General features: G+C 51.3%; 1 protein-coding gene and 1 long non-coding RNA gene across 5 annotated transcripts in view; one reads left to right on the forward strand and one right to left on the reverse strand.

The window, feature by feature from the left end:
* The first annotated feature begins 2,844 nt into the window (after positions 1–2,844).
* Positions 2,845–11,506, forward strand: LOC140711929 (uncharacterized). The gene is made up of 3 exons (XR_012093268.1): positions 2,845–3,055; positions 6,910–7,148; positions 10,979–11,506. It is a non-coding gene; the product is annotated as an uncharacterized lncRNA (long non-coding RNA).
* A 1,069-nt stretch (positions 11,507–12,575) lies between these two features.
* The window catches only part of CELF5 (CUGBP Elav-like family member 5), a 75,278-nt gene continuing 63,260 nt past the window's right edge, over positions 12,576–24,593 (reverse strand). For 2 of the 4 annotated variants that reach the window (XM_037994569.2, XM_037994572.2), the window contains 4 exons: positions 23,015–23,077; positions 21,966–22,049; positions 17,181–17,324; positions 12,576–14,669 (listed from right to left, as the gene is read on the reverse strand). In XM_037994569.2, the coding sequence (XP_037850497.1) occupies positions 14,542–14,669; positions 17,181–17,324; positions 21,966–22,049; positions 23,015–23,077 (419 nt within the window). In that variant the 3' untranslated portion in view covers positions 12,576–14,541. The remainder of the gene's footprint in view (positions 14,670–17,180; positions 17,325–21,965; positions 22,050–23,014; positions 23,078–24,593) is intronic. The other 2 variants (XM_037994568.2, XM_037994571.2) reach the window with 2 other exon arrangements.

Here is a 24,593-nt window from a genome sequence, read left to right on the forward strand (position 1 = left end):
CAGGAGTTTGAGACTATCCTGGCCAATAAGGTGAAACCCCCACATGGGTGCCCTCCCATATGGGCACCCAGTTCATATTCTTTAATTATATTCACCAAAATAAGCCAGACAACAAACCTTAATATATTTAAGAGTGTTCAAATCATCCAAATTTTGTTCTCTAATCAAAATAAAATTAAATTAGATGTCCCATTCTCTCTCTTACTCTCCCGTTTCTCCCTCCACCTGCTCCCTCACTTCATCCTCCTGGTCCCTCCCACCCACTTCTCCCTCATCTCCATCCTCTCTTTTGCTACCTCCCCTTCCACTTGCCCCCTTGCTTCTCCCCTCTGCCCCCACCCACCTGCTTCCCACTCCCTCTGTCCTCTCTCTCATCTCCCTTGTGCCCTCCCGAAAAAGAAGAAAATAACAAAAATATTATGTAAAAAGTCCAGGTGTGGGGGCTCATACCTGCAATCCCAGCACTTTGGGAGGTTGAGGCAGGTGGATCACTTGAGGTCAGGAGTTCGAGACCAGCCTGGTCAACACTGTGAAACTCCGTCTCTACTAAAAATACAAAAATTAGCTGGACATGGTGGTGCATGCCTGTAATCCCAGCTACTTGGGAAGCTGACTGAGGCTGGAGAATCGCTTGAACCCAGGAGGTGGAGGTTGCAGTGAGCCAAGGTTGTGCCACTGCACTCCAGTCTGGGTGACAGAGAGAGACTCTGTCTCAAAACAAAACAAATATATATATACACACACACACATGCACACACACACTTACATACATATATGTTTTTTAAAATCTCCAAATATTTGGGAATTAAACAAATAATTCTTAATAACCTAGATCAAAGAACTCATAAGAGAAACAAGAAAATATTTAAAATTCAATGTTAATAAGTTAAATATTATACATCAAAATTTGTGAGATGCAGTTAAAACAGTGTTTAGAAGAAAAATTATAGCATTAAATGCTTATTTTTTAAAGTCTCAAATCAATAATCTAAACTTCCACCTTAAGAAACTAGAAAAGTGGCCAGGCACGGTGGCTCACGCCTGTAATCCCAGCACTTTGGGAGGCCAAGGCAAGAGGATCGCTTGAGCCTAGGAGTTTGAGACCAGCCTGGGCAACGTAGTAAGACCTCGTCTCTTTAAAACATAAAAAAAAAAATTAAAAGAAAATTAAAAATGCAAATGTAATTGCCCCCTCTGCTCCAGTGAAAAACTCTTCTTATGGGATGGATGTGGTGGCTCACACCTGTCATCCCAGCACTTTGGGAGGCCAGGGCGGGTGGATCACGAGGTCAGGAGATTGAGATCATCCTGGCTAACATGGTGAAACCCTGTCTCTACTAAAAATACAAAAAAAAAAAAAAAAAAAAAAATTAGCCGGGTGTGGTGGTGCGCACCTGTAATCCCAGCTACTTGGGAGGTTGAACCAGAAGCATCACTTGAACCTGGGAGGCAGAGGTTGCAGTGAGCCAAGATCACGCCACTGCACCTGCACTCCAGCCCAGGTGACAGAGAGAGACTTTATCTAAACAAACAAACAAACAAACAAAAAACCTCTTATGACTGACTCCCTAGTGCCTTTGAGATAAAGACCAACATCTTCACCGGTACCGGCAGCCTATGACACCTGTGCAGTCAGACTTCTGCTAACTTCCCACCTCTGCTCACCCCTGACTGTCCTGTGAGTGGAAAGGGGATGGGAAGAAGTTTGCAGATTTTGAGGAAAAACAAGGAGGCCCGTGTGGCTTCAACAGATTGAGTGAGGGGGAGAGAGGAGGAGGGCAGGGCAGGGAGGAGACAGGGAAGGTCTTGCGGGCCTTAGAGGTCACAGTGAGGTTTTGACCCAGAGGAAGGTGGGAGCCATGGAGTGCTGTGGGCAGAGGGACAGGCCCTAACTCGGGTGCTCACAGCCCCCCTCTGGTGGCTGCTGCAGGGAGGACAGACTGTGGGGAAGAGGGTAGAGCCTAGGACCAAGGAAGAGACAACTGCACAGGTTCAGGTGGGCAACCATGGAGCTGGACCCAGGCAGAGGAGCAGGAAGAAGTGAGCGTTTGAGGATGGAATAGTGAGGGCAGGGGCGATAGGACCTGCTGATAGATTGGAGTTGAGCAAGAGACAAAAGATCCAGGAGAGCATCAAGTTTCGGCTCCAGCACCCAGAAGAATGGAACTGCCATCAGCTGAGATGCAGACGACGAGAGAGGAGCAGGATTGGGGACCAATGACAGAGTGTTGTCCTGAGTAGCAACCCCTTAGCTGTCAGAGATTAGGGCTGGGTTCATTTGAGGCTTTGATGGAGGACAGACAGGCAGAAAAAGTTCAGACCCTTGTCCCCAATGATCCCTGCACGGAAGCCCCTCCGACCAGAGCCGAGAGCTGTCCGCGACCCCCGGTGCTGAAGCTCCCATTCTAAGCAGGAACTCCGGCGCCCCCGCTGGAGTAAAGTGCCTGGCATGGAGTGAACGCTCAAAACTTATCCCTGGATTTCACCCAGGGTGGCAAAGCGATTTCAGCATCATTGTTCTGCGCTGGTTTCTATGTCCCTGACGACCCAACCTGCATTTTACAGATATGCAAACTAAGACCATGAGAGGTTGCTGCACCTTTAAAAATCACGCAATGCATCACGTTTTTATTATTATTATTATTATTTTCAGATGAAGTCTGGCTCTGTGGCCCAGGCTGGAGTGCAATGGCACGATCTCGGCTCCCTGCCACCTCCGCCTCCCAGATTCAAGCGATCCTCCTGCCTCAGCCTCCAGAGTAGCTGGGATTACCGGCGCCTGCCACCACACCTGGCTAATTTTTGTATTTTTAGTACAGACGGGGGTTTCACCATGTTGGCCAGGCTGGTCTCGAACTCCTGACCTCGGTTGATCTCCCCCGCCTCGGCTTCCCAAAGTGCTGGGATTACAGGCGTGAGCCACTGCGCCCAGCTACGTAATGCATCACTTTTGACGTCACAATCAACTAGGCTCTGAAGACAGATCCGAGTTCAGGCTGTGGATTGGCTGATCCCTCATGAATATGTAGATTACCCTCACCTTCACCTCGCTCTGGTAGGTTCAGAAAAGTGAGGGCGGGGAGAGGAGGTGGGGCTGGGGGCGGGGCTGGAAACGGTTTCTGCGAGGGTTGGGGCAAGTAGTGGGGCGGGGCGAGGCACTGTGGACGTGGTCAGAATTTTTGTATATTTCATTCCCCGCCTTCTCCCCAGTACCTTTCTACAACAGCTCCTAGCACCCAGTAGGTGCTTCATAAATGTTTATCAAACCTGGAATCCAGTAGGAGTGACGCCTGAGAGTTCACTTTTCTGACTGGGGAGGAGATCCTATTTTGCCTTATAACGTGACAGGATCATTGGTATCTTTCATCTTGATCTGCCTAGTTCTGGATGTTTGCATAATAACCTGAGCCCCGGCCGGGCGCTGTGGCTCACGCCTGTAATCCCAGCACTTTGGGAGGCCAAGGCAGACGGATCACGAGGTCAGGGTTCGAGACCAGCCTGACCAATATGGTGAAACCCCGTCTCTACTAAAAATACAAAAATTAGCCGGGTGTGGTGGCGTGCACCTGTAATCCCAGCTACTTGGGAGGCTGAGGCAGGAGAATTGCTTGAACCTGGGAGGTGGAGGTTGCAGTGAACCGAGATCATGCCACTGCACTCCAGCCTGGGCGACAGAGTGAGACTCCATCTCAAACAACCTAACCAGCCAAAAATTATGTATATATGTACATATATATACACACACACATCTATATATACACACACATATGTATATATACATACATACACACATATATATATATAATGAGCCTCGTCTTACAGATGAGGAAACTGAGGCTTGGAGAGAGAATACAAGGCTTAAGGGCACGCACGTCTTAGGCCAATTAGCAAATATTGAGGACCCAGAGGTGAGCGACTCCAGCTCCCTTGGTCGTAGGACTCAGCTTCTATTTGACCCTCAGTTTTACCCCCACACAACCTGCTTCAGTCCTTTGTGTGGTTTTTGAGGCCACGATTGAAGGGCTCTCTGTTTTCTAACTCGGATTCTAGATAATTCCTACTTCTTTTTTTTTTTTCTTTTTTTGAGATGGAGTTTTGCTCTTGTCGCCCAGGCTGGAGAGCAGTGGCACCATCTTGGCTCACTGCAATCTCCACCTCCCAGGTTCAAGCTATTCTTTTGCCTCAGCCTTCCTAGTAGCTGGGATTACAGGCGCCCACCACCATGCCCGGCTAATTTTGTATTTTTAGTAAAGACAGGGTTTCTCCATGTTGGTCTGGCCAGTCTCGAACTCTCGACCTCAGGTGATCCGCTCACCCTGGCTTCCCAAAGTGCAGGGATTATAGGCATAAGCCACCGCGCCTGGCCGGTGATTCCTACTTCTACACCCGTCTTTGCTAACGCGATACTCTGTGCCTAGCAGGTCACGAGTGTCTCCATCTCAACCCAGCATCTCCGACCTGCAGGGTGGGAAAGGACTGTTCCAGGCTGGGGAAACCACACATGCAAAGGCCTGGCAGCCGAACCACATTCAGTTACTAGAGAGAAGAGGGGAGGAGGCGCGGGGCCGACCTTGCAGGCTAGAAGGTTTGCACTGGGCAACTTTTGCGTCCCAGGAGAGAAGCCAGGGAGTCCCCTCACCATCTCCCTCCGAGCTCAATAAATGCTTGCACATTTCAAGTCAAGGCACCGAGCCTGAACGAAAACATGGGCCTTTGCTGTCCCCTGCCGGTCGCTGGGGAGAAAGTATCTGGAAAGTGATTCAAAAAACAAAAAACAAAAAAAACAAAAAAACAAGAGTCTCCTTCTGTCTCCCAGGCTCCAGTGCATTAGTGGGAACTCGGCTCACGGCAACCGCCGCCCCCCGGGTTCAAGTGATTCTCCTGCCTCAGCCTCTCGAGTAGCTGGGATTACAGGTGCTCACCACCACACCCGGCTAATTTTTTGCATTTTTAGTAGAGATGGGGTTTTGCCATATTGTCCAGGCTGGTCTCGAACTCCTGATCTCAAGTGATCCGCCCGCCTCGGCCTCCCAAAGTGCTGAGATTACAGGCGTGAGCGACCGCTCCTGGCCGGAAAGTGAATTTTTAAGGGTTGATTTATTTTAAAACTTCTGCAGTGCTTTCTCCGGGCCAGGAAGGACTTTATAAATATTAACGCTTTGTGGGCTGGATTGGCCTCATTTTCCAGAGAGAGAGAAACTGATCCCCAGAGGATTCAGCTGCTGGTTCAAAGTCACACAGCCATTAAATGTTATAACCCGGTTTCAAACCTGAGACAGTCTGGTTCTAAACTCAACCATTATACTTTTAGTGCATTTATTAATAGTAAGCAGATATGATGTGCTGGACAACAGGGAACAGAAAAACAAAACTCGGCCAGGCTAAGGGCTCATGCCTGTAATCCCAGCACTTTGGGAGGTCAAGGCAGGAGGATCACTTGAGCCCAGGAGTTTGAGACCAGCCTGGGCAACAAAATGAGACCCCGTCTCTACAAAAAATACCAAAAAAAATTAGTCGGGTGTGACGGCATGCATCTGTAGTCCCAGATACTTGGGAGGCTGAAGCAGGACGATTGCTTGAGCCTTCAGTGAGCTATGATTGGAGGAGGAGTTGGAGGCTTCAGTGAGTTGGAGGCTTCAGTGAGCTATGATTGTGCCACCGCACTCCAGCCTGGGTGACAGAAGGAGGCCCTGTCTCAACATAAAAACAGGCTGGGCGCGGTGACTCAAGTCTGTAATTCCAGCATTTGGGAGGGTGAGGCTGGTGGATCAGCTGAGGTCAGGGGTTCAAGACTAATCTGGCCAATATGGTGAAAACCCATCTCTACTAAAATAAATACACACACACACACACACACATACACACACACACAAATTAGCTGGGCCTGGTGACCCATGCCTGTATTTTTCAGCTACTCAGGAGGCTTAGGCAGAATTGCTTGAACCCTAGAGGTGGAGGTGGCAGTGAGCCGATATCGCATCACTGCACTCCAGCCTGGGTGACAGAGTGAGACTCTGTTTCAAAATAAATAATAAATAATGATTATTAATAATAATAATATAACAATAAATATAAGCAATAATAATACTAATAATAAATAATTAATAAACAATTTTGGAGAAAAAACACAACATTAAAACAAAGCCAAATACACTACACTCATCCCATCCCGTCATGAAACCCGCAAGGTTGTGTCCGGTAGACGGACATCAAACAAGCCAGCCCATACATAAGCAGGGGGTTATAACTGTGATACCTGCAGTGAATGAGAAGGGAGGGGAACCGAGGCAGCGGTTAACGGGGCACAAGTTCAAATCCTGGCTCCACCATGTACCAGCTGTGTGGCCTTGGGTTCACCTCTGCACAAACCTGCCCCTCCGTTTTCTCATCGGCAAAATGAGAATTATAATCGAAACCTACATTGTTGGTTGGTTGTGGTGAGGACCAAAAGAGTTGATCACAAGCTGCACATAGCGGGTGGTCAATAGACGTAAGGCGTTACTGTGTGACTGTAGCGTGCTTTGGGGGAAAGGAAGCTACCAGAGTTGTAAAGAGTAAATGTATGCAGTGGGGACAGTGGCTCACGCCTCTAATCCCAGCACTTTGGAAGGCCCAGTGGGGGAGGTTTGCTTGAGCTCAGGAGTTTGAGACCAGCCTGGGCAATAGAGTGAGACTTCATCACTACAAAAAAATAAAAAATAAAAGAATAAGCTAGATGTGGTGAGGCACACATTTGTAGTCCCAGCTACTCGGAGGGATCTCTTGAGCCCAGGATTTCAAGGCTGGACTGAGCTAGGATGGTGCCACTGCACTCCAGCCTGGGTGACAGAGTGAGACCGTGTCTCCAAACAAACAAACAAAAAGTCAGTGCAGTCTCTCTCTCTCTCTCTCTTTTGGATCACACTCCAGGAAAAACCAGCCACCATGTTGTGAGGATGCTCAAGCAGCACTATGGAGATTCGCACATGGCGAAAAGCTGAGGCCTCCCACCAACAGCCATGTGAGGGAGCCAGCGTGGGAGTGGCTCTTCCAGCCCAAGTCGAACCTTCAGATGCAGCAGCCCCGGCTGACAGTTTGCAACCTCATGAGAGACCCTGAGCCAGAACCACCCAGCTAAATCAGTCCTAGACTCCTGACCCACAGAAACGGTGTAGGTCAGATAATAATGTGTGTTTTAAGCTGACAGACTGGGGAGTGCGTAAATCATTATGCAGCAACAGCTAACTAACGCAGCCTGTATGTCACTTAATCTATGCCTCAGATGAGCACTTATAGCATAGCTCATGTTCCTCTGTCCTAAGCACATCCTCACTCACTCTTTTTTTTTTTTTTTTTTTTTTTTTGAGACAGCGTCTCGCTCTGTTGCCCAGGCTGGAGTGCAGTGGCCAGATCTTGGCTCACTGCAAGCTCCGCCTCCCGGGTTTACGCCATTCTCCTGCCTCAGCCTCCCGAGTAGCTGGGACTACAGGCGCCCGCCACCTCGCCCGGCTAGTTTTTTGTATATTTTTTAGTAGAGACGGGGTTTCACCGTGTTAGCCAGGATGGTCTCGATCTCCTGACCTCGTGATCCGCCCGTCTCGGCCTCCCAAAGTGCTGGGATTACAGGCTTGAGCCACTGCGCCCGGCCAATCCTCACTCATTCTTAAGGAGACATTCAGTGGTAGAATTGGTATATTTTATTTTTATTTTTAAATATTTATTTATTTATTTGAGATGGAGTCTTGCTCTGTTGTCTAGGCTGGAGTGCAATGGCACAATCTCGGCTCAATGCAATCTCAGCCTCACAAGTTCAAGCAATTCTCCTGCCTCAGCCTCCCAAGTAGCTGGGATCACAGGCGCCCACCACCATGCCTAGCTAATTTTTATATTTATTTATTTATTGAGATGGAGTCTTCCTCTGTCGCCCAGGCTGGAGTGCAGTGGCGTGATCTCGGCTCACTGCAAGCTCTGCCTCCCAGGTTCACACCTTTCTCCTGCCTCAGCCTCCTAAGTAGTTGGGACTACAGGTGTCCGCCACCACACCTGGCTAATTTTTTGTATTTTTTGTAGAGACAGGGTTTCATCATGTTAGCCAGGATGGTCTTGATCTCCTGACCTCGTGATCCGCCCGCATCAGCCTCCTCCCAAAGTGCTGGGATTACAGGCGTGAGCCACCACGCCTAGCTAATTTTTATATTTTTAATAAAGATGGGGTTTCATCATTTTGGCCAGACTGGTCTTGAGCTCCTGACCTCAAGTGATCTGCCTGCCTTGGCCTCCCAAAGTGCTGGGATTACAGGCGTGAGCCACCACGCCCTGAATTGGTGTATTTTAAGGGTGCACATTCTAAATGTTTAACAACGTTGGGTTAAATTTAAAAGCTTAAATTGGCCTATTTCAAACAATAACCTGAATTCTGATATAATACATTTGATTTTGGGCCACTACACAGCAGCTAAGAGAACGCCGGAGAGCCAGGTTTCAAGCACTGCTGTGCAGCCTCAGGCAGGTCCCTTAATCTTTCTGGGCTTTCACTAATTTGTAAAGTGGGGATATTATTAACAAAACACACCTCAGGAAGTTGGGGTGGGTTAAAGGAGTTAAGTCATACAAAATGCTTAAACCAGGCTGAGTGCGGTGGCTCATGCCTGTAATCCCAGCACTTTGAGAGACCAAGGCCAACGGATCACCTGAGGTCAGGAGTTTGAGACCAACCTGGCCAACATGATAAAACTCCGTCTCAAGTAAAAATACAAAAATTAGCCGGGCGCGGTGGCAGGGACCTGTAATCCTAGCTACTCAGGAGGCTGAGGTCAGAGAATCACTTGAACCCGGGAGGCGGAGGTTGCAGTGAGCTGAGATTGTGCCACTGCACTCTAGCCTGAGTGACAGAGTGAGATTCTGTCTTAAAAATAAATAAATAAATAAACAAAAAAATAAAAAAATGCTTAAACAAGTGTTATATGATTGAACATATTGAACATTCTTTTTTTTTTTTTTTTTTTTTTTTAAGACAGGGTCTTGCTCTGTTGCCCAGGCTGGTGTACAGTGGCGTGATCATAGCTCACTGCAGCCTTGACCTCCTGGGCTCAAACGATCCTCCTGCCTCAGCCTCCCAAAAAGCTGGGCATGCACCGCCACACCTGGCTAATTGTTTGATTTCTTTTTTTTTTTTTTTAAGGCAGAGCCTTGCCCCGTCACCCAGGCTGGAGTGCAATGGTGTGATCTCGGCTCACTGCAACCTCCGCCTCCCGGGTTCAAACGATTCTCCTGCCTCAGCCTCCTGGGTAGCTGGGATTACGGGTGCCTACCACCATGCCCAGCTAATTTTTTTTTTTGAGACAGAGTCTCGCTGTGTCACCCAGGCTGGAGTGCAGTGGCCGGATCTCAGCTCACTGCAAGCTCTGCCTTCCGGGTTCACGCCATTCTCCTGCCTCAGCCTCCTGAGTAGCTGGGACTACAGGCGCCCACCACCTCGCCCGGCTAGTTTTTTGTATTTTTTAGTAGAGACGGGGTTTCACCGGGTTAGCCAGGATGGTCTCGATCTTCTGACCTCATGATCCGCCCGTCTCGGCCTCCCAAAGTGCTGGGATTACAGGCGTGAGCCACCGCGCCCGGCCAAGTGTATACTTTTAAATGGGTAAAATGGCAAATGCTGGCTGGGCACAGTGGCTCAAGCCTGTAATCCCAGCACTTTGGGAGGCCAAGGTGGGTGGATCACTTGAGGCCAGGAGTTCAAGAGCAGCCTAGCCAACACGGTAACACCCCATGTCTACTAAAAATACAAAAAATAGCCAGGCATAGTGGTGCACGCCTGTAATCCCAGCTACTTGGGAGGCTGATGTAGGAGAATCGCTTGAACCCGGGAGGTGGAAGTTGCAGTGAGCCGAGATAGCACCACTGCACTCCAGCCCGGGCAACAGAGACCCTGTTTAAACAAAACAAAACAATAAATAAAATGGCAAATTCTGTTATGTGAACTTTACCTGCATTTTTTCCAAAATTGTATAGTTTATTCTATAGTATCTCTCTCCCCCACTGGACTGTCTCCATGAGGACAGGGACCAGAGTGATCTTAGTTAAACAACTGTTTAATTGTAATTCCAGTGCTTTGGGAGGTAGAGGCCAGATCACTGGAGCCCAGGAGTTCGAGACCAGCTTGGGCACCATAGTGAGACTCCATCTCCACAAAAAAATATAGAATTTAGCCGGCCGTGGTGGTGCACACCTGTAGTCCCAGCTACTCGGGAGGCTGAGACAGGAGAATTGCTTGAGCCCAGGAGGTTGAGGCTGCAGTGAGCCGAGATCACGCCACTGCACTCCAGCCTGGGCGACAGAGCGAGACTCCATCTCAAAACAAAAACAAAAACAAAAACAAAACTGTAATATGATCAACAAATACATCTGACTTCAGCAGACAGATCCCAGATACCAGATCATTAGAGCTGGTATCTCTTTTTTTTTTTCTGTTTTTTGAGACAGAGTCTCACTCTGTCACCCAGGCTGGAGTGCATGGGTGTGATGTCAGCTCACTGCAACCTCTGACTCCTGGGTTCAAGTGATTCTCATATCTCAGCCTCCCGAGTAGCTGGGATTACAGGTGTGTGCCACCTAGCCTGGCTAATTTTTTTGTTATTTTTTTTTTTTATATTTTTAGTAGAGGTGGGTTTCATCATGTTGGCCAGGCTGGTCTCGAACTCTCAACCTCAGGTGATCCACCTGCCTCGGCCTCCCAAAGTGCTAGGATTACAGGTTTGAGCCACCGCACCCGGCCCCTGGTATCTATATCTATAGTTGGTATCTCTGAATATCCCCTCCTTCAACCCCTCACCCTAAACCTGAATTTCTCTCCAGTCTAGGCACTGGATGGGGCCAGATACACCTGGTCTGTGTGGATGAGAGAGAGAGGAAAGAAAGAGGAGAGTCAGCCCTTTAGCAAGTAAAACTTTTATTAAATAAATTTTTAGTTTTTTTTTTTTTTTTTTTTTTTTCTTTTCAGACCAAAGAGAGGCGTTTTGGACATTAAGACGCTTGGCTGCTTCTCACCTGAAACACGCAACAGGAACACCGACCTCTCCAGCCACGGGAAATCTTCTTTGACACAAAACTCAAACCAAGTCAACCCAAAGTTCCAAGTTCTTTGCTTTCTCTTCTGTGTGTGTGTGTATTGGTTTGTCCTAAAAGTCAGTTTGCAAGTTGAAACTTCATGAAATTACTTGTAGCAGAAATAAAGTACATCGTACAAATCACGCAGGTCTGCGATGTGGAGTATAAAAATGGTATTTACAGCCAGTAAACATGGACCAGAAAGACACGTACAACTGCACACCAGCACGCACTCCCAAGCAGGCCCTCGGGGGCTCGGCGGGCGCCGCGGACACGGGTGGGGCCCCCTCGAGGCCGATTGGCACACACTTGCACACGGGGACACACGGAACACAGGCACGCTAGAGGAGAGTCTCGAACAATTATCAAACTCTGGAATATCGAAACAAGTTGGTTCAGAAGATTTTTTTTTTCTTTTCTATTTTTTTTCTTTTTTTCTTTTTTTTTTTTTGTTTTTTTGTTTTTTTGCTGTGTGGTTCCCCCCACCCCACCGCCCCCCCTCCGGGTCAGTCAACACATTTTGGTAGAAAGAAAAGGAAATGCTTGCTTTTTTTTTTTTTTCTTTTTAAATGTTTTTTTCTTTTGAGCTTGTTAAGATATCTGGCGCCTCATTTGGTAAGAGGCCTTGCTGGATGTCCAAACGAACTTGATTCTGTGCTTTGACATGGGTGTTGCGGATTGGGTAGCTGTACAGAGGCACCCCACAAAGACCCCCCACCCCACCCCACTCCCAACTAGGAAACAAAAATCCACTGTGGTTTGATTCTTTCCCCCCATCTTTTTCTTCTCTTTTCTTCTTTGTACCTGCTCAGAAAGACCGGAAAAAAAGAAAAAAAATCTCTGTAGAGGTATGAAGGTCATTATCAAGTTCATCTCCAGTTAAAGGGGTGCTTGGCCAGTCCAGGTAGGGTCTTCCGCTACGCTTGGCAATCCTGGTTACAAGACCTTAAATTCGAGGCTGGTGATTCGAAGGCAGGGACGATGGCTGCCTGGCCTTGGGAGGGGGTGGTGAGGGGCGGGGGGGGCTCCCCCCAGCCCTGTCCGCCCCCCCTCCGACGGAAAGCTAAGGGCTACTGGTCACATGAGTAAGGCTATGACTCGGGCAGGGGAGCAGAGAAGGGCTGAGGCAGGCCAGAGCGTCTCTGTTGTACCTATATCCATCCGGGAGGGCAGGGCTCTGGGACAAAGGGGCAAGGTGGGGTCTGGAGGCCGCAGCTGGGACCAGGGACACTGAAGCTGGCAGAGCCCAATGGCCCTGGAGAATCGGTGGTGGGGGGTGCCAAAAGTCCTGGAGGTATATTGTGTTGGCGGGTTCCTGGTGGGATGTGCCAGCCGGGAGGTGGTGGGGGAGGGCGGTGGGGCACCTGGTACGTGTTGCCCGGGGGCCCGCCAACCTCAGCCCTTCCTGTGTCCCCACTGAGTGACCGGCCCAGGATCACTCTACTCGGATGGAAGGAAGTCGGAAAAATTTGGTCCCATGATCCGTACTCAAAAAATATATATACTGTCTATAGATCTATATATATATGCATATATATATATATAGGAAAAGGTGTGATTTAGTTTGGGGAAAGTCACCAGGTTTTGTGGGGAAGAAGCGAGGGCGTTTCCCAAAGCAGGGGGGCGTGTGAACACTTCTGTGCCCGATTCAGGAGCCTCCCCCCTGCCCCAGGACAGACCCCCAAAGGCCCCTCCCCACTCCGGGTGGCCTCCAGTAGAGGGGCGGGGCAAGGGGAGAAGAGGGGAGGAAAGGGCTGGTGTCCAAAGAACGGTTGGAATTTATGGGAAAGTCCTGGGTCGGTTGAAAGCAGAAAACCCTCCTGGGATGGGAAGGCCCCTCACCTGGGGGAGAAGGGATGGGTGTTAGGGAGTGATAACGGGGCCACCCGGGTGGACACCACCTCCCCACCCTAGTCCACCCGGCCAGGCTGGGATCTAGGAACCCAAGGCTCCCATCGTTTCCAAAAGAACAGATCCCACAAAGGCCAGAGTTCAGAGGCCAACAAACCCAGCTTTCAAAGAAGTCAATGTCACCATCGCAAAGCCCGTTTCCTCCTCCTCTGGCAGCTGGGGACAGATATTTCTGTTTATTTTCTGTCTCTCCTTCCCCACCCCCTGCCATCTAAGGTCCACGAAGAGGGTTTCTCTGCTGTCCCCCGGCCCCCGTTTCTGTTCATTCACAGCTGCGTCCCCGAACACTGGGGCAGTGCCTAGCACATAATAGATGCTCAGTTAAAAAAAAAAAAAAAAAAAGTGCAGACTGACAGTTAAAAGTGAAGGGATCGCAGAGAGTGGCTTTGGATTTTGCTTCTGGTTGGCAGTTCCCGAAGGTGCGTTCTGTGCAGTTAAATACTCCCAAATCTGTGTGTGCCGACCCAGGAGAATGTGAAAAGGCCAGACAGCTTCTAACTGAGTGCCTACTCTGTGCCAGGCCCTAGGCAAGGCTCTTTGATGACGACGGCGATGGTGATTTAAAAAAAAAAAAAAAAATCCCAACAAATCATCCAGAACTCTTTAGGTGGTGGGTTCTGGGCTCGGCTGTGAAAAGATGCCCCGCTGCGTTCCCTAGGTGGACCGTTTCCGCCGCCTCTGGGAAGATGACTTTCTTGAGCCCATTTTACAGATGAGGCTCATCAAGGTTTGAGACCCACGGTCAAGTTTCCACAGTGGCCTCAGAAGGTTTACTATTCATCTCCCCCCACAAAAAAAAATGTTGAGAAAGTGGTTTGCCCTGATGGCAACATACACTCTGGGTTTTGTTTTGCTTGTTTTCTTGCATGATGGTGGGTGGGGCACGAATCCCACTTTTCCATCAACTCACTGGGTAGGAATGACACCCAGCGAGGGGCTGCTTGTCCCAGGGGAACTCGTGGAAATGGAGCGGAGACACTGGAAGCTGTCAATGCCGACTGGACCGGGCCCTGAGCACTGTCCCCACCTTCCACGCTCCAGCCCTGGTTCCGAGTTGGGGTCCAACCTTAGGGTTTGGGGTCTGGGATGGGCACTTAACATTTTTGTCTGGTGTTGGGTTTTTCAGCAGGGAAAACAGAGTCATAGGACAGGACAGAAGCCCCCTCCCCACCACACCCCCACCCCCAGAGCAAACCTGGCCTCTCAGGTGAACTTCTATTCAACCCTCAAAGCCTTCTCCGGGAAGGATTCCCTAGCCGACCTGGCTGGGCCCTGGCTCACCTCAGTGCCTACCCCACTCCCACCCTCTGCTCCAGCCCCGACCACAGGGGGTTTGGGGGTGTCTGCATCCAGCTCTGTTCCCGCTAACCCAACCCGGAGGTTTCTTGTAGCCTCTCTAAGCATCACCCCACCTGGGGAGGGTTTGGAGCATGAAGTGGGCCGCGGGAGGGGGTTTCAGACAAGACGTGGGGCTGGGGCGGGGGTGGGGCCGCCTGGCGGCTCACCTGGGCCATGCCCACAGCCTCAGGGCGGCTGTGGGCGCGGTCAGTAGGGGTGTCCCGGGTCTTTGGGCCGCTTCAGCTGGACTTTGAGCCTCTTCATGCCGATCTGGAAGCCGTTCATGGCCTGGATGGCTGCCTGGGCGCTGGCCGGGTTATCAAAGCTCACGAAGCCTGCAGAAACCAGGGTGGACCTCCATGGTTGGCACTGTGGATGTCCTCGGCTTATTCCTATGCTGTGGCCCTGGCTTCCCGGCTCACGGGGTCCTGAGCAGGCACGCATGCACAGGCCAGAGGGTGTGTGGCGGAGGACACACAGCAGCCCTGGCTTTGTTCTGACATCTCTGGACTTGTATACCTCTGAGGACGGGGCCCTCACTCCTTATCTTGAGGTCCACTGCGCTGAGACTTCCCAGCTGGTATAGGGGCCTGGTGGGGTTTCTGAGGGTCCTGGAGGGCCACCTTCTCCCCACCTTCCCTCAGGAGGATGCCTGCCTCCTTCCAAGCCCTGTGTCCAGCCAGGATCTGTGTCTCCAGCTGATTCTGTATGCCTGCAGCCTTGTCCCTCTCTTTTTTTTGCGGGGTGGAGAAGGGACAGGGTCTCACTCTGTCACCCAGGCTAGAGTGCAGGGGCACAATCTCAGCTCACTGCAGCCTTGACCTCCTGGGCTCAAGAGACCCTCCTGCCTCAGCCTCCTGAGTAGCTGGGACCACAGGCCCATACCACCACGCTCGGCTAACTGTCTCTGTTTCTCTCTCTCTCTCTCTCTGTCTATCTGTCTTGAGTCTTTTCTTCCTCTCCCTTTCCTTCTGTATCATCTCTGTCTGTCTCTTTCTCTCCATCTCTGTCAGTGTCTCTGCTCCAGTCTCTGTCCAGAGGCCATCAGAAATACTCCACCCCATGGCCAGGCATGGTGGCTCATGCCTGTAATCCCAGCACCTTGGGAGGCCAAGACAGGCAGATCACCTGAGGTCAGGAGTTTGAGACCAGCCTCACCAACATGGTGAAACCCCATCTCTACTAAAAATACAAAAATTAGCTGGCTATGGTAGTGTCCACCTGTAATCCCAGCTACTCAGGAGGTTGAGGCAGGAGAATCACTTGAGCCTGGGAGATGGAGGATGCAGTGAGCCAAGATCACGCCACTGCACTCCAGCCTGGTGACAGAGGGAGACTCCATTTCAAAAACAAACAAGCAAGCAAAAACAAAGAAGCAAACCAAAAAAATCAGTTCTTTTTCACCCTGACCACATTTCAAGTGTGTAGTAGCCACGTGGGGCTGGTGGCTCTGGTATCAGACAGCTCCCACATCAAACATTTCCATCATGGGAGAATGATCTACCAGGCAGCCAAAAAGCCCCTGAGCTGCCTGAAAGGAAGGGGTTTTTGTCAGCCTCATTCTGTGCTGGGCTGGAAAGTGCCTGACCTACAGTACGTGCTCAACACACGTTCGTTCTGTTGTTTTGGGGTTTTTGTTGTTGTTGTTTGTTTGGAGACAGTCTCGCTCTGTCGCCCAGGCTGGAGTGCAGTGGCACGATCTCTGCTCACTACAACCTCCACCGCCCGGGTTCACGCCATTCTCCTGCCTCAGCCTCCTGAATAGCTGGGACTACAGGTGCCCGCCACCGCGCCCGGCTAATTTTCTCGTGGTTTTAGTAGAGACGGGGTTTCACCGTGTTAGCCAGGATGGTCTCGATCTCCTGACCTCGTGATCCGCCCGCCTCAGCCTCCCAAAGTGCTGCGATTACAGGCTTGAGCCACCGCACCCGGCCGTTTTTGTTTTTCATGTGAGACAGGGTCTTGCTCTGTGGTCTGGGCTGGAGTGCAGTGGTGTGATCATGGCTCACTGCAGCCTCGACCTCACGGACTCAAGGGATGGTCCCACCTCCATCTCCTGAGTAGCTGAGACTACAAGTGTGCACCATCATGCCTGGCTAATTTTTTTTTTTTATTGCATTTTTTGTAGAGATGGGGTCTTGCTATGTTGCCCAGGCTGGTCTTGATATCCCAGGTTCAAGTGATCCTCGCACCTCAGCCTCCTGAGTAGCTGGGACTACAGGTACATGCCACTAAGCTCAGCTAATTAAAAACATTTTCTTTTCTTTCTTTTTTTTTTTTTTTTTTTTTTTTGAGACGGAGTCTCACTCTGTTGCCCAGGCTGGAGTGCAGTGGCTGGATCTCACCTCACTGCAAGCTCCACCTCCCGGGTTCACGCCATTCTCCTGCCTCAGCCTCCCGAGTAGCTGGGACTACAGGCGCCCGCCACCTCGCCCGGCTAGTTTTTTGTATTTTTTAGTAGAGATGGGGTTTCACTGTGTTAGCCAGGATGGTCTCGATCTCCTGACCTCGTGATCCGCCCGCCTCGGCCTCCCAAAGTGCTGGGATTACAGGCTTGAGCCACCGCGCCCAGCCAAAAACATTTTCTTTTGTAAACACAGGGTCTCATTATGTTGTCCAGGCTGGTCTTGAACTCCTGGACTCAAGCAATCCGCCCACTTCAGCCTGTCAAAGTGCTGGGATCACAGGCGTGATCCACTGTGCCAGGCCACATGCTGGTTCTGATTGTGAATGTGATTGTTACAGCACGGCCCTGTCCAGAGGCTGACCCAAACCCTCCCATTCCCTGTCCCGGGGCAGGCGAGGGAGGTGGATGGGGAGGGGCGGCGTCTTCGGAGGCCACTTACCGAAACACTTGCTCTGGTTGGTAGCTCGATCCATAAACACCTTGGAGGAAATGATATTGCCGAAGGGTAGGAACATCTGCGTCAGCTCCGTGTCTCCAAACTCCTGGGGGAGGTGGTAGATAAACAGGTTACAGCCCTCGGGACCTGCAGGTGGGGGAGAGAAAGACATAAAGCCCCCAAGGAGAGGAGGCGAACCCCCCCGGGGGAGGGGCACAGGTCTGGAGCCCGCATCTGGCTTCTCCAGCTGTTGGGAGAGGGGTGCCCCAGACACCCAGAAAGAAGGGACCTGGATATAGGCTGGGGAGGGAGACAGGACACACCCACCCCTTGACTGCATCGTACGATCTCACACTGGGCTAGTCCGCACCAAAATGATCCTCAGACTCCAGGTAACTGACAAGACCCAGGGGATCCTCTGCTCCCCAAAGCCCACATCAGACCTCAATCTCTGATCCCAGATACCCGAAAACCCCCAGAAGTACACCCTCCAGAAAATCCCTCCCTAAACTTCAAACTCTGGATCATCTACAAAAGTCAGATGAGCTGGGTGTGAAGAATAAGGAAACTTGGTAATATCTTTGCAATAATAATAATAATAATAATGACTCCAAAATAAAACTCATTTGTAAAAGTCTGGTGTTCAGCCACCATGCCTCGCTAATTATTTTTTATTTTTTGTTTTTGAGATGGAGTCTCGCTCTGTCACCCAGGCTGGAGTGCAGTGGCGTGATCTCAGCTCACTGCAACCTCTGCCTCCTGGGTTCAAGCAATTCTCCTGCCTCAGCCTCCCAAGTAGCTGGGACTACAGGTGCACACCACCATGCCCAGATAATTTTTGTATTCTTAGTAGAGACAGGGTTTCACCATGTTGGTCAGGCTGGTCTCGAACTCCTGACCTCAAGTGATCGGCCCGCCTCAGCCTCCCAAAGTGCTGGGATTGCAGGCGTGAGCCACTGCACCCAGCCTGGCTATTTTTTGTGTAGGTTTCACTATGTTGCCCAGGCTGGTCTGGAACTCAAAGCAATCTTCCTTCCTCAGACTCCCAAGGTGCTGGGATTACAGGGGTGAGTCACTGCGCCTAGCCAAAAGAATTTTTTTTTTAAATTTCCCTTTCTCAAGCCCCAGCTAGGGATAACTCCCCAGACTTTGGATAATTTTCAAAACTCAGATGATGTAGAAACAAAATCAGGTGAAATAAAAAGATAATTATCTGGTCCCCAGTCCCAGATATCCTAAAACCACAGATAATTAAACTACAACACAATATACCAACCATAAATAATTCTTTTTTTTTCTTTGAGACAGAGTCTCGCTCTATCGCCCAGGCTGGATTGCAGTGGCGCCATCATAGCTCACTGCAGCCTCTAACCCCTACGTTCAATTAACCCTCCCACCTTGGCCTCCCAAGTAGCTGGGACCACAGGCACGCACCACCATGCCTGGCTAGCTTTTGAATTTTTCATAGAGATGGGGTCTCACTATGTTGCCCAGGCTGGTCTTGAACTCCTGGCCTCAAGCGATCCTGCTGCCTTACCCCACCAAAGTGCTGGGATTACAGGTGTCAGCCACTGCACCCAGCCAATGCTTGTCTTTTTTCTGTTTGCTTTGTTTTGCTTGTTTTGAGATGGAGTTTTGCTCTTGTTGCCCAGGCTGGAGTGCAATGGTGTGATCTCAGCTCACTGCAACCTCCACCTCCTGGGTTCAAACAATTCTCCTGCCTCACCCTCTGAGTAGCTGGGATTACAAGCATGGGTCACCACGTCTGGCTAATTTTTGTATTTTTAGTAGAGCCAGGGTTTCACCATGTTGTCCAGGCTGGTCTCGAACTCCCAACCTCAGGCGATCTGTCCGCCTCAGCCTCCCAAAGTGCTGGGATTACAGGCGTCAGCCACTGCGCCCAGCCAATGCTTGTTTTTGAAACGCAAGTTTGTTCCAACGTGACGGAACAATTTTGAGCATAACCTGAATTTTCCATTTGTTCATGCACTGTGTCATCCCAACCAAAACTGTCAGTGACCACTGAAAACCGCATCCAGCGGCACTGACCTTCAGAAGATACCCACCGCATGCCACACACCCTCCGACAGCTCCCGCCGTGTGCTGTGCGCTGCGCCTTCCCCATCCGGGGTCATGTTATCTGTCTGATTTCAGACAACTCTCCTTCCGCTGTTTTACAGTCACTCACACGCAACAACCCTTTCAATCCCGTTTCCATGCGCATATTCTAGGTTTTCTCCGAGCTCAAGCATGGTATTTATTGTAGTCTCATGCATCTCTTTTTTTTTTTTTTTTTTTTTTTGAGATGGAGTCTCGCTCTGTCACCCAGGCTGGAGTGCAGCGGCGCGGTCTCTGCTCACTGCAAGCTCCACCTCCCGGGTTCACGCCATTCTCTTGCCTCAGCCTCCGGAGTAGCTGGGACTACAGGCACCCGCCGCCATGCCCGGCTAATTTTTTTTGTATTTTTAGTAGAGACGGGGTTTCACCGTGTTAGCCAGGATGGTCTCGATCTCCTGACCTCATGATCCGCCCGCCTAGGCCTCCCAAAGTGCTGGGATTACAGGCGTGAGCCACCGCGCCCAGCCAGTCTCATTCATTTCTAAACCACATAACATGTAGAAAACAGTGCTACCATTTTTACGAGGTTCCCATCTTTCTTTTCTCTTAACATGTCACTGATAAAGGTTTTTGATTTTTGTTGTTGTTGTTGTTGTTTTGAGACAGAGTCTCCCTCTGTCGTCCAGGCTGGAGTGCAGTGGCGTGATCTTGGCTCACTGCAGCCTTGACCTCCTGGGCTCAAGTGACTCCCCTGCCTTGGCCTCCCAAAGTGTTGAATTACAGGTGTGAGCCACAGCACCTAGCCAGCTTTCCTGTTTTTATTTTTTAAATTTTATTTATTTATTTATTTATTTAAGATGGAGTTTCGCTCTGTTGCCCAGGTTGGAGTGCAGTGGCGCAATCTTGGCTCACTGCAACCTCTGCCTCCTGGTTCAAGCGATTCTCCTGCCTCAGCCTCCCGAGTAGCTGGGATTACAGATGCATGCCACCGTGCTTGGCTAATTTTTGTATTTTTAGTAGAGATGGGTTTCACCATGTTGGCCAGGCTGGTCTCAAACTCTTGACCTCAGGTGATCCGCCCACCTCAGCCTCCCAAAGTGCTAGGGTTACAGGTGTGAGCCACCGCACCTGACCATATTTTTTTAATTTTAATTATTATTATTATTATTTTATTTATTTATTATTTTTTTGAGACAGTCTTGCTCTGTCACCCAGGCTGGAGTGAAGTGGCACGATCTTGACTCACTGCAAACTCTGCCTCCCGGATTCAAGTGATTCTTGTGCCTTAGCTTCCCCAGTAGTTGGGATTACAGGCGCACACCACCACGCTCGGCTAATTTTTTGAATTTTTAGTGGAGACAGGGTTTCGCCACGTTGGCCAGGCTGGTCTCAAACTCCTAAGCTCAGGCAATTCACCTGCCTCAGCCTCCCAAAATGCTAGGATTACAAGCGTGAGTCACCTCGATTGGCCTACTGTTTTAAAATTTCATTTAAGCGAAGTCTTTTGTATCTGGCTTCTGTCACTCAATATTCTGCCTGTGAAGTTATTCCATGTCATTATAAGGATGGCTACTTATCCTTTTTCACTGCTGTATAGTGTCCCATGGTGCAGCTCCATCCTAATTTATTTATCCATTTACTTGCTGAAGAACACTTGGGTTGTTACCAGCTTGGGTTTTGTTTTTTTGTTGTTGTTTTTTTTTTTTTTTTTTTTTTGAGACGGAGTCTTGCTGTGTCACCCAGGCTGGAGTGCAGTGTGTAATCTCAGCTCACTGCAAGCTCTGCCTCCTGGTTCGCACCATTCTCTTGCCTCAGCCTCCCGAGTAGCTGGGACCACAGGCACCCGCCACCACGCCCGGCTAATTTTTTCTATTTTTTAATAGAAATGGGGTTTCCCCAGGCTAGCCAGAATGGTCTCGATATCCTGACCTTGTGATCCACCCGCCTTGGCTTCCCAAAGTGCTGGGATTACAGGCCTAAGCCACCGCGCCCGGCCGTTGTTGTTTTTTGTTTTGTTTTGTTTTTTGAGATGGAGTGTTGCTCTCTCACCCAGAGTGGAGTCCAGTGGGGAGACAGTAGCTCACTGCAGCCTTGACCTCCTGGGCTCAGTGATCCTTCTGCCCCAGCCTCCTGAGTAGCTGGGACTATAGGTGCACACCGCTACACCTGGCCAATTTTTTATTTTTTTGTAGACGTGGGTTCTTGCTAAGCTAGTATGGTCTTGGACTCCTGGGCTCAAGTGATCCTCCCACCTTGGCCCCCAAGACGCTATGTAATTACAGGCGGGAGCTACCGCACATGCCAAGAACTGTACGGATTTGAACCCTGACTGTCACTCCAGAATCGAATCCCTCCCTCCTTCGACAGCCTGGGCTTTACTGGGGAGGCCTCATTACCTGAGATACCTCATCGTGCCATGCCCCAGCCTCAAAAAGTGTTTCCTTTCCAAAAAATCCAGAGAATCACTCTTGGTTCTGGAGAGGGCTGATAGGAAGTCACTGCTATTCCTACGGGGTCGGGGCGAGCATGGTTCTCTTTTCGGAGGAGGAAAGAGAGGGAGATTCCCAGGGGTCAGCGGCTGCAACGGGACTCAACTCTAGCCTGTCCAGCCCCCAGGCGGCACTCTCAGCCCCGCGGGTCCCAGAGGCCCGGACCAGGCACGGAGCCTGCAGGTGGACGGGGCGGGCAGAGGGCGGGGCTGGCGCCCAGGGGAGGTCGCGGCCGCCTCACCTTCTCGCTGCTGCTGCTGCAGGAGGGGCGGCGGCTGGGGGACGCTGTGCGCGATGGGCGTGATGGCCGCGGTGGGGTACATGGCTGCGGAGACCGGAGCGAGACACAGGGCGAGGAGGGGCGTGAGGCCACGTGGGCGGCCTGGGCGGCTGGGCGGGGAAGGGGCAGGGCCACAAGAGAGGGTGGGGCCAAGGCAGGAGTGGGTGTGATCATGGCCTTTGTGAGGAGGGTTTGGGGGCGGGGCCAGGTCAGAGGGCGGGGCCAAGAACACACAGCTGGAATGGGGCGGGGCTATATTCTGAGGGGCGGGGCCATGGTGGAAGGCAGGGCCATTACCTAGATGCAGCGGGGTGGGGGCGGACCCCATGGCGTGAGGGGAGGGGTACAGGGGTTGGGCCACAGCAGAGGGCAGGGCCAAGGCTACAGGACAATCCAGAGAGGGTGGGACCATTGCTTGAAGCGGGCGAGCCACAGTGGAGGTCGAGGCCAAGACCAGGATGAAGGGCATGAGTGGGGCGGGGCTGTGACTTGATGGAGGGCTATGTGGGCAGGACCATGAATTGAGAGGCGGGGCCGCAGCAGTGGGCGGGGTCACAGCCAGGCATTAGGAAGCAGAGTCTGAGGTAGGGGCGGGGCTTTAGCAGAGAGGCGTGGTCAGAGTAAAGACAGGACGTGAGGGGCGGGGCTAGGAGCTACAGAAGGGAGGATAAGGGGCAGGGCCGAGAGCTGGGGTTGGGTCAGAAGCAGAGAAGTGGTCAAGAGGAACCCCCTCTCCCCAACACAACATGAGAGGGTGAGGCCATGGGTTAGCGCTGTCCTTAAAGGACAAGGGAAGGTCCTGTTTGCGGGTATAGGTGGTGGTGGGGTTAGACCAGTAATAGGGCCAGGGGTTGAATACAGGACAAGGGTGGGCCGTGAGGGACGGGGCCAGACGTAGGAGGCGTGGCTAGGCACAGAAGAACGACAAGTCCGGGGCGAGCCCTGGGGGCGGGGCCCTAGGCGGGGGCGGGACCAGGGCCCACCGCGCGGGCACGCGGGCTGCCTCCTACCTGTGTACTGCTGGACTCCGGAGAAGGCAGGATGCAGTGTCTCGGCCACAGTCGGGCTCTGAGCTGCGGGCAGACAGATGGGCTGAGTAGGGCGGGGGCAGCAGAAGTCTTCCATCCACCCCCGATCCTTAGGAGCCGGAAGGACAGCAACAAACACCCTGCCCAGCTTCACCTCAGTGCTAAACCCTCTGTAGGACCAGGAAGCTGAGGCCGAGGAAGGTGAAGTCACTTGCACAGGGCCACTCAGAGAGCAAATGGCAGAAGCTGAACTGGAATCCGGGTTTCTCGGACTCCAGAGAGAGTTCACCATCGCCCCCATCTCCCTCTCCCCGTCCCGACCCCTTTGCCTCCCAAGAGGACCCTTCACTCCTCTCTACTCCCTGGATTCTCCAGGACTTCAGCCTCCACCTCAGATCACCACCTGCCCCCATCCCCCGCCCCATCTCCCTCTCCACATGAGTCTGCTCACCAGACACCCTGGGCTCCCCCATCCAGTTGTAGCCTTCCTGCTACCGCTAGGGAAAGGGGTAAGGGGAGGGAAGAGGTTGTCCAGGCATCAACCAAAGTTGACGATTCTGGGGAAAAATTCAACCAAAAAATTCTGCTCGAATGGACAGTGTGCTAGAGGGCAGGGGATAGTGGTGGTGACTGTGACTCCAAAGGCGTAGCAGGAAGGAGTTCACTTCGCTGGCAAGAAGCAGTTCTGTATCTTCATTGTGGGAGATACACAAGTCTGTATCTGTGACAAAATGGCAATTAACCACCCCCGCGCACACACACATACACGTGCACAGAGTGCATGCAAAAAGTCGTGAAATCAGCTGGGTGCGGTGGCTCAGGCTTGTGATCTCAACACTTTGGGAGGCCGAGGCAGGAGGATCGCTTGAGCCCAGGAGTTTGAGACTAGCCTGGGCAACATAGCAAGACCCTCATTTCTCCAAAAAAAAAAAAAAAAAAAAATCAAGGCCGGGCACAGTGTCTCACGGCTGCAATCCCAGCACTTTGGGAGGCCGAGGCAGGCAGATCACGAGGTCAGGAGATCGAGACCATCCTAGCTAACACGGTGAAACCCCGTCTCAACTAAAAATATAAAAAATTAGCGGCCGGGCGCGGTGGCTCAAGCCTGTAATCCCAGCACTTTGGGAGGCCGAGACGGGCGGATCACGAGGTCAGGAGATCGAGACCATCCTGGCTAACACGGTGAAACCCCGTCTCTACTGAAAAACAATACAAAAAAACTAGCCGGGTGAGGTGGCGGGCGCCTGTAGTCCCAGCTACTCGGGAGGCTGAGGCAGGAGAATGGCGTAAACCCGGGAGGCGGAGCTTGCAGTGAGCAGAGATCCGGCCACCGCACTCCAGCCTGGGTGACAGAGCGAGACTCCCTCTCAAAAAAAAAAAAAAAAAAAAAAAAAATTAGCCAGGCGTGGTGGCGGGTGCCTGTAGTCCCAGCTACGTGGGAGGCTGAGGCAGGAGAATGGCGTGAACCCAGAGGCAGAGCTTGCAGTGAGCAGAGATCACGCCACTGCACTCCAGCCTGGGCGACAGAGCGAGACCCCGTCTCAAAAAAAAAAAAAAATCA

This window comes from Chlorocebus sabaeus, chromosome 6 (assembly GCF_047675955.1).
Source record: "Chlorocebus sabaeus isolate Y175 chromosome 6, mChlSab1.0.hap1, whole genome shotgun sequence".
In the NCBI taxonomy this organism is placed as follows: domain Eukaryota; kingdom Metazoa; phylum Chordata; class Mammalia; order Primates; family Cercopithecidae; genus Chlorocebus; species Chlorocebus sabaeus.